Source organism: Tinamus guttatus, unplaced genomic scaffold (assembly GCF_059628265.1).
Source record: "Tinamus guttatus ecotype Peru unplaced genomic scaffold, ASM5962826v1 Tinamus_guttatus_pri_ptg000356l, whole genome shotgun sequence".
NCBI classification, from domain to species: Eukaryota; Metazoa; Chordata; class Aves; order Tinamiformes; family Tinamidae; genus Tinamus; species Tinamus guttatus.
This window is the reverse complement of record NW_028288890.1, coordinates 4,607,400-4,619,684: the sequence shown is the minus strand read 5'-3', so window position 1 is coordinate 4,619,684 and position 12,285 is coordinate 4,607,400. Positions and strand designations below refer to the sequence as shown.

At 51.5% G+C, this 12,285-nt stretch overlaps 1 protein-coding gene across 1 annotated transcript; it reads left to right on the top strand.

The window, feature by feature from the left end:
• The first annotated feature begins 3,059 nt into the window (after positions 1-3,059).
• On the top strand, positions 3,060-10,982 carry CCDC183 (coiled-coil domain containing 183). Its single transcript, XM_088529999.1, has 14 exons — positions 3,060-3,130; positions 3,636-3,757; positions 4,243-4,320; positions 5,116-5,283; positions 5,446-5,550; positions 6,079-6,201; positions 6,629-6,757; positions 6,988-7,045; positions 7,352-7,452; positions 7,790-7,950; positions 8,357-8,522; positions 9,526-9,648; positions 9,924-10,020; positions 10,763-10,982. Exons 1-14 carry the CDS (start codon positions 3,064-3,066, stop codon positions 10,897-10,899), a joined length of 1,635 nt encoding a protein of 544 aa, XP_088386125.1. The 5' UTR covers positions 3,060-3,063; the 3' UTR covers positions 10,900-10,982.
• Positions 10,983-12,285: the final 1,303 nt, after the last annotated feature.

Sequence of the window (12,285 nt, the reverse complement as noted above, 5' to 3'; positions counted from 1 at the left end):
GGTAGGTTTTGTATGTGAGGAGAGAAACCTTTAAAATAGTGAGCTACATTTTCACTTTAAAACAAATGCAAGGTATGGATAGTATATAAAGTTATTCCCTGGCAGCACAAAAAAAGGACTCACTGAGATTTAAAAAAAAAAAAAAAAAGTAACACAGAGAAAATGTCCTCCAAATAACTTATTCATAAAGTATATTTAGCTACATTAATTAAAAAAAGAATTATCATCTATTTATGTATTTCACAGAAAGAAAGTGATTATTTTTGTTATGGTATAGGAGCTATCTGTGGCTGTGGCGATGCTTTTAGTAAGCTAATGGGATGGCCTGCATTTTTCTCATTCAGGTGGTGAAATGAACCAAATCTTGAGTAGGTGATGGCCTGTGGCCATGGAGCTAGACAGACTTTTGCTGAACCCTGATTCCCTAGTGGTAAATGTAGTGTATGCCTCTCTCTTAGTACAACCAAGAGTAAATCTGGCTGCTGTGCTTCATTTTGTGTCTTTTTGTGCTACTTTCTAATGTGCACAGAGAATTTCCAACCAGATCCTGAGGCATGGTTCTTGATAGTTGTATTAAAATTTGTTTCAGCCATATTAAGCAAATGCTTTTAAGTTTAACTTTTATGCTTCAAAGAAGAGGAGGGGAAAAAAAAGGGAAGAAAAAAAGGGGAAATAGGTACTAAAAATATAAACCATCATTCAAAGCATAGATCCTCGGGGGAATCAAAGCTAAACCAGTAGGAGCTTAAAGAGCCTTTAGTATTATGTACCCGTTTCAATGATTTCACACAGCAAATCAGGATTTGCTAGGTGGACCACAGCGAGCTCTGTTTCGTGTTAGCAATGTGCTGTATTCCGTGGTTGCTGTTTGCTCCTGGAGCGTGTGACTGTGCCTGTTACATGACAACTGGGCAGAGCTCTGGTGCACGCTGTCGACAGGACCTTCTCCTTTGTATCGTTTACAGATGTTGTGAATTTTGTAGAACGTCTGCAGGGAGATTTGAAGTCAAGTGGAGAAAGAGAGAGATTTTGACACGTCAGCTGTAGAGCCTGTGTGACTAGCTTCTTAGACCTTCTGCAAGGTTAGGTTAAATTTCTTTATTATATTTTGGAACTTGCAGCTGTGCTGTCTGAGACCACGAAGGGCAGTGAAAGGAATATTTTCTGTTGCCCCCAAATGAACTTCCATGGATTTTAAATGCTGCCTAGGAAAGTTTAGTAGCATAATTAGTGTATTTGCCATGCGGACGCAGCCTGGATGTGGAGGCTGGTGTGTGCATGGCTAGACTGAAGATTCTTTGTGTGTCCAAGCCCCTAACTCTGTCTGTCAGGTGGCCTCTTCATGAGGCACATACTTCATGAAGCACTGCAGATAATGGTGCTGATACTTGGCTTGTCACTAACAATTAGTACTAACATATAATTCATAACTCTAAGAATGAGACACTAAGAGCCTCAGTTGTCATTTGCATTGGTAATATTTGATTCCACAGTCCTATAATTTCTTTCTCTTCCAACTACAACAGCTAGAGCACAATATGATGGCTGCAGGTTAAAGTTCTTGAGTTACAGAAATTTAATCTAAACTAATTTTATGAGTTTCATGCTAGGAAAGATATTTCCTTAAAAAACCTTCTTCTAAGAATCAAATGATAATTTTTTTTTCTCTTGTGACAGAAGCTTGGTTTTATATATGAAAAAATAAATGTACCTGCTTGCATTGCTCATCATGTTTGTAGTTCGGGAAAAAATACATGGTAAGCATCAGAATAAATCTCAGTATTGTTATTTGTTGTGTTCATTTTCAACTCCTGCCTGTTTTAGTGGAGCGTGACTCCTAATAGCATAACTCCTACAAACAATTACACTGGTCTTTCAGATGTTGCCAATCCTTTTTAATTGTAACTTTTTTATCATTAATTGGGAGTGGGAAAATGGCATTTTCTAGGAGATCTGTTAAACTACTTAAGCAACAGTAGTTTAATCCTTAACCCAGAAACCTAAATTACTCAGAAGTTTGAGCTATATTTCATTCCTTGCAAGCTTCTCTGAAAGGCTTTAGAGAGGTCAGCCTGGCCGTCCCCCTAAGCTCTGAGGCAGATGAAAAGCTTTAAAGAGGAGAAGAAGTGGTCGTGTTATCCTGGGAATTTCACAAGAGCTGGAGGTTGCAGGAGTCCCCTCTCTCCTTTGTGGACATTCAGTTCTTGACAGCAAGACTTTCCCCATGGAGGAGGACAAGTGCAGTGGACAATTAACTGGTAATTACTCATGTTTCTTAAACTGAGGGCAACCCCTACACAAAATTTAGCAGTCCTGACCCAGTCTGTCTACAACGGTGAGAAGATGCTACCATAACCCATCGCCTCCTCTGGAGGTTTCCTCACAAGGCTGCTGGAAACCCAGAATTCTTCCTGCAAAAGATTATGGCGTGACCACGGTGATGGAAATTGGTATTGGAAAATGCAGCACAGCATTTGTCTACCTCAAAGAGCTCAGTAATTGCAATTAAATCCCGAAGGAGCTCCCTGGGGCTGTGGAGCAGGCACAGCGATAGCAGATGAGCTTCAAGGTAAGCACCTAGGGAGAATCTAGGGTAAACAGCATCTAGGAAGTAAATAAAATACAAGCTGCCTTAGAAGAGAATGTCCTCTGCACATTTCCATTTGGAGGTTAAACCCCTTCCTGGCCGTCTAGGACAAAACGGTTGGTCCCGCTCTTGGGCAGTGCAGGTTTTGGGGGCCAGATGAATCCTGCCTTTTGCAGCCATGTACCCAGAGCACCCCCCTGTCCCCTGCAGAAATGGGTGGGATGGGAGGCCGCTACCAGTGGTGACAGTCACTGTGGGAGGCGAGCAGGGGTCAGGGCGGTGGCAGGAGGGGCTGCGTGGTGCTGTGTGCGGTGACGCTGAGCTCCGGGCACCGGCGTTCCGCGCTGGCCGGAACGGCTGCCGGGCTCCGTCTGACCTCACAAAGCGGCAGCCGCGCCGTGTCCCCGAGGTGGAAGGGCCGCGGCAGCTTCTGTGCCCACAGTGACGCCGGGAGCCACGCTGGGACCTCTGCCACCATGCAGGACCAGAAGACGGACATCAACCAGCAGATCCAGGAGCTGCGCACCATCATCTCCCTGCAAGGTGACGCTCCCCGGCCTCGGGGGGATGCCCCCATGGGAGGAGCGTGTGGGACGCGCTGTGGGGATGCGGGGGAGCAGCCTGGGGCTCAGGGACTGCAATGGGGTTGGAATGATGCTCTCCAGGAAGGAGGTAAAAGCAAATTACTGGTCGTCTCACTCTGGGGCATGTTTATCTCCTGGAGGAAGGTCATGCTGGGGCCCTAGGGAGGCCACTGTGTCTGTGCTCAGCTGGGATCTGTCTATGGGGCAGGGCTGGGTTAGGGTCACCTGCCGGTGCCCACCGAGGGTGTGAGCTGTGCGTGCACAGCACAGCCTGGCTAACGGGAAGCGGGAAGCAGGAGTCAGCCCGACATTGCGTGTTGCTGGGCTTTCTCCTGCCAACCGAGCCTCTGGGCAAGGCAGAGGAGCAGCAGCGGATGAGGATGGGTGACAATGTACCTGTCCAAGTCAAAGGATGGGGACAGCACATCAGTGCCTGGCACCAACAGCCCTTTAATGTCCTTCAGAGCAAGGGAAGAAGCTTTTCATGCAGTCAGCTGAGGAGAAGCTCATTCAGAACAGAGGGCTGCTACCCTGGCTGCGCGGGACTGTGCGGGATGACATCAGCGCGCTGGGCATTGCTGAGAAGGTACCTGTGCCTGTGCACCCTGCCATGTCCTGTCCCCTCAGCCCATGTCCCAACCTGTGGCCATCCAGAACCAGCTTCTCTGCTGGGTCCATTTCATGTCCATCTTCATGTCCCACTGGGCACTGGCCGTGTCCTCCTATCACCAGAGGTGGTTCCTGCACAACGAGGGTCCAGGATGGTTCAGCAGCTGTTGGCTTGCAGGGTCCCAGCTGTGCTGGCCCAAGCCAAACTGCTTTGACTCTGCCCTGTCCTTGCTGCTGTGGGCTGAGCTGGGGCACGATCCCCACAGCCAGGTCCTGACGGAGGATCAGGCATGTTGCCCTGGTAGCTCCATAGTGGATCTGAGAGCTGCTCCAGGGAGCAGGAGCTCCAGGGCGCTCCTTCCTAGGAGTAATTTGTGTGTCAGGTCAGTAGCATCAGGCAGTAACAGGTTGCATCAGGGCTAGTTCCTTTGCAGGCACTGACATTCCCTCTCCCGCGCACAGCAGGACCAGGTCATCATATCTGAAGCTTGCAGAGCACAGAAGCACTTGGACATCACCTTGACCAGAAGCACAGCAGAGGTAACGAGCTTGTGCTGTCTGGCTCTGTTCAAAAGGTACCAGGACTAGAGGGATGGTCAGAAAAATAAGTCCACAAGAAGGGGACTTTTGGGGATATCCCTTTGTGCCAATGGTCCTTCAGGAATGGTGCCTTGAGACACGGGGTGTTCGTGTGCAATCCCACAGGATAGGCACTGAACAGAAATGCTCCATCAGCAGATATCCTCCTTCAGCTCCGTAGGTGGATCCTCTGTCCCAGCAGACCCAACAGACCTCCTGGTTGTCCTGAGAAATAGTATCCCCAGGGCCACACAGATGTGCAAGGCTGTGGATGTGCAGACCTGGCCCAAAGCTACGTCCTGGTTATAAATCCATGGGAGCTAGAGGCAGCTTTGGAGCTGTAGGAAAAGCCCAGATTAGTTCCCTTTGCTCAAGGGCCTCTTGCAGGAACAGAGCTGCACCTCGACTCCCTTCCAGCATCCATACTTGGCACTGCCTTGGTTTACTGAGATTCACTCCTAGGTCTGTGTTCTGCACGGTTTCTAAGCCAGATTCACAGCTGCTATAAAGAGACATCAACATCAGCCTCTTCCTTACCCCAAACCCAGGCTACCCTAGAGTGAAGCCCTGTTGGATGCAGCCATGCCAGGAAAAATGCCTGCCCGCTCTCCGTGGTGTCCCAGAGCAAACACCCCAGAGTCCCTGACTTGCCTTCGGGTGAATTTTGCCTGCACAGATCCCCAGAGCCTGGCCCTTCTCCGGTGGATGCCTAGTGACCTTCCCCGCAGCTCTGTGAGCTCTCACGTGTGCTTTCAGATGGCCCGGGAGAAGCTCCGCAACGACATCTTTGACCGGGTGAACATGTGCAACATGTTGCTCTATGAGCTGAGGCAACGGGACAGAGTCCTGGATGAGTTGCAGAGGCAGCTGCAGCGTCTGATAGAGGCAGAAATTGGTGACAAACAGCAACAGGCCCAGATGCAGGTACATGTGGTCTGCTCCCAAGGCAGGAGCCACAGGCTCCAGTGGCCACGTGCAGGTTTTAATCCAGCATCTTCTCAGCTCTTCCAAGAAATCCGGGCAGCTGCTGGGCTCAGCAGTCTGGGTCCTGTGGGATACCCTTGACTGGAGCCATCTCTACTGCAGGTGATTCGCCAGCTGGAGAATAACATTGAGAAAACACTCATGAAAGTCCGCACTGGCCAGAAGGTCACCACGCTGTACCTGGCAGTGCGGGACGTCCTGAAGAAGGTGAGCTCTCCTTCACCATCTTACCATACCATACCAGGGGACAGACACATGCAGGGTGCTGAGGGCATTGCTCAGAGCTGAGGTTCTGCAGAGGGGCCTGCTGTATGGCCAGGGCTGTGCCTGGCCTCAGCACCGGCCTGGAAGCTGCTATGCAACGTGAGGACCTGGCCAGGCTCTGCTTCAGCCCATCTGGTGTAGATTTGCTCCCCTGGGATCCACCTGCTTGCCTATGGGTACTGGTACATCCCAGCTGCACCCTGGCAGCTTCTTCAAGTCCTCCCGAGTAAGAGTAGGGAATTCTGCTTCCTGACTCTGGCTCCTGTGGGGATGGACCTGTATGTGGGCTGAGGAGGGAGCTGGGTCTGCTCGTCCTACATCTGGATGTCCTGGATCTGGGATCGTCGTGCAGGGCAGGGCATGTCTGTGCACACTACATAAGCTTTGCAAAGACTGGGTGAGCTGATCTCCACATCGCTGTCTCTCCTGTGGAAGGAAATGATGATCCCTGATAATCTGTGTGTGTCCTAGGAGCTGGCCCACCTGCCTTTACAGCTGGATGTCCTGCACAGGATGGTCGAGGTGTACCAGGGGGAGCTCAAAGGCATGGAGCTCATGGCCTCGGATGCCGTTAAAGCCACTGACATAGCCAAGGTGAGGACTAGGCCTAGGGCACCCCTTCCAGGAGCCGGAGCCCACCGTGACCCAGCATGGACTGCAGTAGGTTCCCAGATCATGGAGTCTTCCTGCAATAAGGTGTAGAAGAGACTGAGCTGGACTTGCCCACAGTATCCAGATGTCTTTGCACTCCTCCCTTGCCCTGCTCTTAGATAAGGCTCCCTTGGGTTTGGGGGACAGCTTACTAGAAGCACCAGCAATGGGAAAAGCCAGCCTCGTCCATCCTTCCAGCCCTCCTTGCCCCTCTGTGGTCTCCTACAGTGTTTGTTACATGGGAGGTCATTTTTGACATTTTCTGTCCCAAAAGCAGCTGCATTTCAGCATGTGGCTTAGCTTGTTCACAAAGGTCCCTCCTAGCTTTGACAACTGTTTCTCCTTCTTTGGTTGTTCAAACATGCTCCAGGTGGACCTGGCCAACCTAGAAGCTCAGTTCCTTATGGAGAGAAACCTTAGAGACCAGTCCCTGGCTGCCCAAAAGGAGAGAATTGACAAAATTCGCCTCAAGGATGCAAGTGAAAGGCACAGAAGAGCGGTGAGCTGGGGGGAGCCCGGGGCAGGGGGGGACATGGCATTCTTAGACTCTGCTTGGCTGGGGCATGAGCCACCCTGAGGGGTTCAGGATCCAGCTGCTTCTGAGCCAGGGATGGTCAGGTTGCTGAAAGCTCCAGAGTGAGAGGAGGCTCCAGGGCTGGGAAACAGGGGGCTGTAGCGCCAGCTCTGCCAGGATCCTAGCTCAGGGGGTCTCACTGAATGTCCTTGCAGCAAGGCAAGGGTGAACTCGCCGTGGACTTCCCACCGCTGACCTCCCAGGAGACGCTGGGTGAGTGCCTCGAGGGGTGCCCAGGGGGATGGGACATGCGGCCTGTCACCACAGCCCCAAGGGCCCTGCTTGCCGTGCCCGAGGCTGTGTGGGGCTGTTTGCCAGCTCGGGGGGTGGTTGCCTGGCCCCTCCTATGAGATCTCCCCCTTCTTGCTCCAGCTGGGACAGCTGCTATTGTCCCTAGGATTTTCCAGTGCATATGGGGCTCCTCCTATCACCACTCTCTGCTGTCCCATCTCATGTCCTGCAGCCACCAGGCCTCTCTGCCATAAATGTCCTTCCCTGTGGTGTCCTCCTCACATCCAGGTACCAAACTGGAGGCTACCAAATCCCAAATTGAGCATCAGGCCCAGGTGACAGCGGAGGTGGAGAAGGTCAAGTCTGCGGTGCAGTGCTCCCGTCTCTGGGTAATGTAACGCTGTCTCCAGTAAAAGCTGCTCCAGCTGAGGGGAGGGTGCTGGGACCTCCAGGCCAGACTCTTCTCCCTGGGACCTGAGGTGCCTCTGCTTGTATTTCATTTTATCTAGGGGGAATCTCTGTTGTCCTTTATGCTGAGCCCCCACAAGGCCCTTTTGTCCTTGTTCTGACAAAGACAAGCTGCTTTCCTCTGTGCTATGAACCTGCAAGCTGCACTGAAAGAAATATCCCGCAGGCCAAGGCTCAGGGAGGACAACCTGCCCTTATTCCACGTACCAAGGCCTACGGCACAGTGTCTGATCCCTCTTGCTCTCCTGTTATGACCAGGACATTGCTGGGAGGCTTCTGGCTCAGCAGAAGTCCACAGTAGACCTGCAGCAGCACATCAAGGAGTGTGAGGACAAGAAGGTGGTATTGAAAGACAAGTTAAAGGAGCTGGAGCTGAAACAGGCTGAGCTGAAGTTCCACCAACCCCCAAGTGCAATCAGGTACTGTTGGCCTTGGCTCAGTGCTGCTAAAGCAGGAAGCAGAGTATCCAAAAGTCATCCTGTGGCTGTGGGGACATGGGGCAACGAGGCACATCCAAGATCCTTGTGTCTGCAAGGCCAAGGGGTGGGCAGCAGCAGGACCAGAGGCTGTGCAGGCCTCCAAAGCCAGCCAACCTTGCACAGCAGGTTGGACAACATATCACTGGAGTTTTCCCATCTCTGTGCAGCCAGATGTGTCCTCCAACCTGCCTGGGCAGGGAAGCAGTATCAGCAGATCTTAACCAGCCTCTAGAGAGCTGATAGCCCTCTTCTCTGTGGAGGGGGCACCTGGGCAGCTTCTGCAGTATTTCAGCTGTTTCTATGCTCATGTTCAATTGTATGGATAAGTGTGGGTGAATCTGGTTAGCTCTAGGAAGCTTGAGGAAGAGCTGAAGATTAATCTGCAGCAGGAAGAGGCCCGCCTTGAACAGATGCAAGCCCAGATGCTGAAGAACCAGGAGCTCCTGCTCATGTTTGAAAATGGCATTGATAACCTCTTCATTCGCCTGTATGGCATCACTGTGCCTGACCAGGTACCCACCTTGTGGCAAGAGAGCTGAGAGATGCCAGCAGGGTGACAGGAGCAGGGATGCTGCCCAAAAGAGCTGCCCGGAGGTGTGACAGGATGAGGGAAAGCAAAGTTGTGTCCCATCTCTGGCACTTGCCTGGGGAAATGGGCTAGACATCAGTGTTCACACAGTGCAAACAGAATCTAGCCCATCTGAGCCTGATGGGGCCCAATGTTCACCACAGCAACAGGCAGGTCTGGAGATTTAATCTGGTATGAGCAGCCCTCAGGTGGGATTGGTTATATGCTCAAATCATGGTCTCAATCCTGTGTCCCCAGTCTCTGGACAGAGAACACAAGCAGTGTGAAATCTCCAAGACAGTAGAACAAGGGCAAGTGGTCAGGCTGATGAGATCTTACTACATACACAGCTATGACTATGTGCTGTCCTGGAGACATGAAGGAGGCAGCTCTTCCCTCTCCTCCCGTGTCAGTTCTGCAGCTGCAGTGACCTGTGGTTCTCGCTGCACCTGCATGTTTCCTGTGGCTTGCTGGGCTCTTTCCAGTCAGGAGGGCTAGAAGGAGGGTCTGCAAATGTGTCTTGGAGACGAGGGGCAGGGTTGTTGCGGAGAGAGATTAGATAGAACCAGAGCTGAGAAGGAAAGGGCTGATTCCTATTCCTGCTTGGAAATAGGATGCTAGAGCTGATGGCTCCAGGGCTGAGGAGGCTGCTCTCTGCTGCTCAGCACAGGGGTAAAGCAGGAGCAGAGCTGAACCCCCAGAGGAAACAGCAGCAAAAAATGGGCTGGGGATGCATAGACCAGAAGGAGACCCTCTCCTCATGCTCCCCCACATGCTCCTGGTGCCCCATCCTTTGCTCCCATCCTGGCTGGTGCAGAACCCATGGTGCTAATAGCTGGGGTGCAGTGACACTTAACTGCAGGAACAATGTCTCCAAAAGTCACCCAGAGCACTGCCTCGGTCATTTTCCCCATCATGATTATTCTTCTCCATCTGTTTGCCTCCAGGACATTTCTGCTGAGGCCAAGGACACAGATGAGAAGCTGCAGCACTGTGAGAAGAAGCTACTGCATTTGGCACAGCTTGTGACCAACCTGCCTGCCCAGCAGAGCCTGGATGAGGATAATGAGGTACATTCAGGGCTCTGACCAAGCTGCCCATCTGTTTGGACCCACATGGGGCTTTTCCTACTGGTGGATCCTCCCAAGCAGTCCTTCCTGTGAGGAAGACACAGACTTGCCCTGGGGGAAAAGCCATGGAGGGGTTTGGCTGAGGACAGCCCTGGTTCTTGCGAGATGTCCTTCTCAAGGACAAAAGTATTGTCCTTTTTGGACTCTCAAGGGGGACACCATTGAGGTCTAACACTCACCTCCTTTCAGCACCTAACTCGGGGTGTCTTTTACAGACTTTTGTGAAGGTCAGGAATTTTCTGGAGAAAACCACAAAGGAGGAGCCACAGAACCTGAGGATTTCCTTGGAGGATATAGGCATGGGTGTTCAAGGTATAAGAGCATTGCGAGGAGGGGTGGGCACAGAAGGGAGATGTCCCACAGTTCTTGCCACAACCCCTGCCCTCGGGGATTTCTGGGCAGCCTCACCTGCCTCCCAGGATCCCAGCAGCTTTGGACCTGTGAACTTCCCCCAGATGAAGCCTGGATTGACCCTGACTTGGAGGACCAAGTGTGGGTGGTCATCTTAAGTGGGGATGTGGGGGAATAGAGGCAGCCTGTGGTGCACAAGAGTGCTGAATAGCAGCAGGTAAAGAGGAGAGATGCTATGAAAGAAGGAGGGAGAGCTGTGCATATTCATTAGCCAGACTGGACCAGGGTTTCTTAGCCTCAGTTGAGGCATCCTAAATGTTCTTCAGACCTGCAGGTAGCTAAAGTCTTTAAAATTACCTGGTTGTAAAGAACCACCAATGCTTGACTCCTTCCATGTCCTCTTCTTCCATGGATTCTCTTGGAGAGTCTGAGTTTTCTTCAATACACATTTTTTTTGTTTGTTTTAAATGAAAATGGAAACTGTGCCCACCACCTTGTGACTCTAGGCCCAGAGCTTTGGGGGAAACCCCAGCAGTGAGAACCAGGTCAGAGTGGGTTGTTGTCAGGCTTGGATGGATCAATATAAGATACTGCAATGGAAAACCCGGGTGGGAGTGTGTGTGGCAGGGATGCCACCGGCAGGCACAGAAGACATGGCCCAGCAGCTGGTCCACAACAAGTGCCTCTCTGCTCTCTCATCCAGATGCCTTTGATTTTGCTGAAAAAGACCATGGCCATGTTCTCACCCGGGATGAGATCAAGAAGCAGGGGCTGCGGTTCATCGAAAGCAAGATGAAAAGTGGCAAGAAGAAGCAGCAGTCGTTCCCCAAAGGCTTTTGACACCCCAGCCACCACTGTTCTCCCCCCAGACAATAGAGCAGATCTTTTTCTATTCCTTCCAAGACCATGCAGAAAACTGAAAGGGAACAGCAGTAGGATCTTGCATTTGGAGCTGTAGGTGTGACCCCACCCAAGGCAGCAATGCAAGCACAGAAGAAATGGAGAGTCAGGGCTTTCATACCCCATATGCCACTATTTTTGAGCTCAAACCTCTTGCATGCAAGGAAAGTTTGATTCAAGGTTAGGCAAATTTGTTCTTGGTGAAATGGGGTGAAGTAGTGAAATTATACCTGCCCTGTCAAACCCTGTCCCATTGTCACTGAGACCATTCCTGCCTCTTCCTTCCTTGCATTCACATGCTCCAATTTGTGCACACTAAACTCAGAACAAGCTTTAGGCTGCAGAGAAATGCATGAAGGTAATGTCAACCTGGGTCACCCAACACAACCTGAGAAAGGAGAGGATGCCACATCCACCCCCAACCCGCAGCTCAGATTTGGATTCTCAACCCTGCAGCTTTCCCAGGCGTTGGATGGAGTAGCACACAGACTTGCTCCAAGGGCACTCGGGCCTGGCTCACATCAAGACACTCATAAAACAATGCTGCAAATAGATGGTGCTGTTTCCCCAGACACAGATGACACAAGAGAACCTTCTGGCAGGGACTCTATAGTCCTTGCTGATGACTCAGGAGAATCACCTCAGCATCACACCAGGGTCCTTCCTGCTGATGTGGCCATGCAAGAGTTTCACTGTATCTACCTGTCCCTGTGCCTCGTGCTGGCATCACTTGTGACACGATAAGGAAAAGGGAAGGGAAAGAACTTCTTTTGCCAGGTCTGCAGGGGGCCTGGCAGATCGCATCAAATGCTGTGGTGTTTCATAAGGCTGTAGGTTTGACCGTATTGTAGAAATAATGAAATAATGAAAATACATCTTAATAGAGCTTCTTAAAAAACAGTATCCATACGGCCACACTCTTTTGAAATTAAATATCACATGATGATCTCGTTAGTCCACATCGTGCATCTGTCCTGTTCTCACGCGCCCACCACAAACGGAGTGTGCAGTCTGGGGTCTGGAGCGAGGCGTTTGCGGCTGCGAGGAGCTGCCCGAACACGGTAGCGGGAATCTGAAAATACACCCTGGATGAGTTGGTGTGAGCCCCGGAGGAGCGCGCCGCCCGGCCGGGCTCACAGGCTGCGCCGGCTTCTGCAGCAGCCCATCCCAGAGGAGAGCGGGGTGTCCTACTGGTTGCACCCAAGGGAAAGAGAGGGATAGCCCTGAGCTCGGCCCCTCTGCAGTGCCACAGCATTGCCCAGGGTCATTCAGGACACTCACATCTACCGCCCTATGAACTGTCTCCTCTGCAGTAAAAGATACCTG

Excerpts from the sequence above, each read along its gene's own strand:
- CCDC183 (XM_088529999.1), top strand. The coding sequence starts at position 3,064 with ATGCAGGACCAGAAGACGGACATCAACCAGCAGATCCAGGAGCTGCGC. Across the intron at positions 7,951-8,356 it reads CAACCCCCAAGTGCAATCAG|CTCTAGGAAGCTTGAGGAAG; the intron begins GTACTGTTGGCC and ends GAATCTGGTTAG. Across the intron at positions 10,021-10,762 it reads TATAGGCATGGGTGTTCAAG|ATGCCTTTGATTTTGCTGAA; the intron begins GTATAAGAGCAT and ends TCTCTCATCCAG.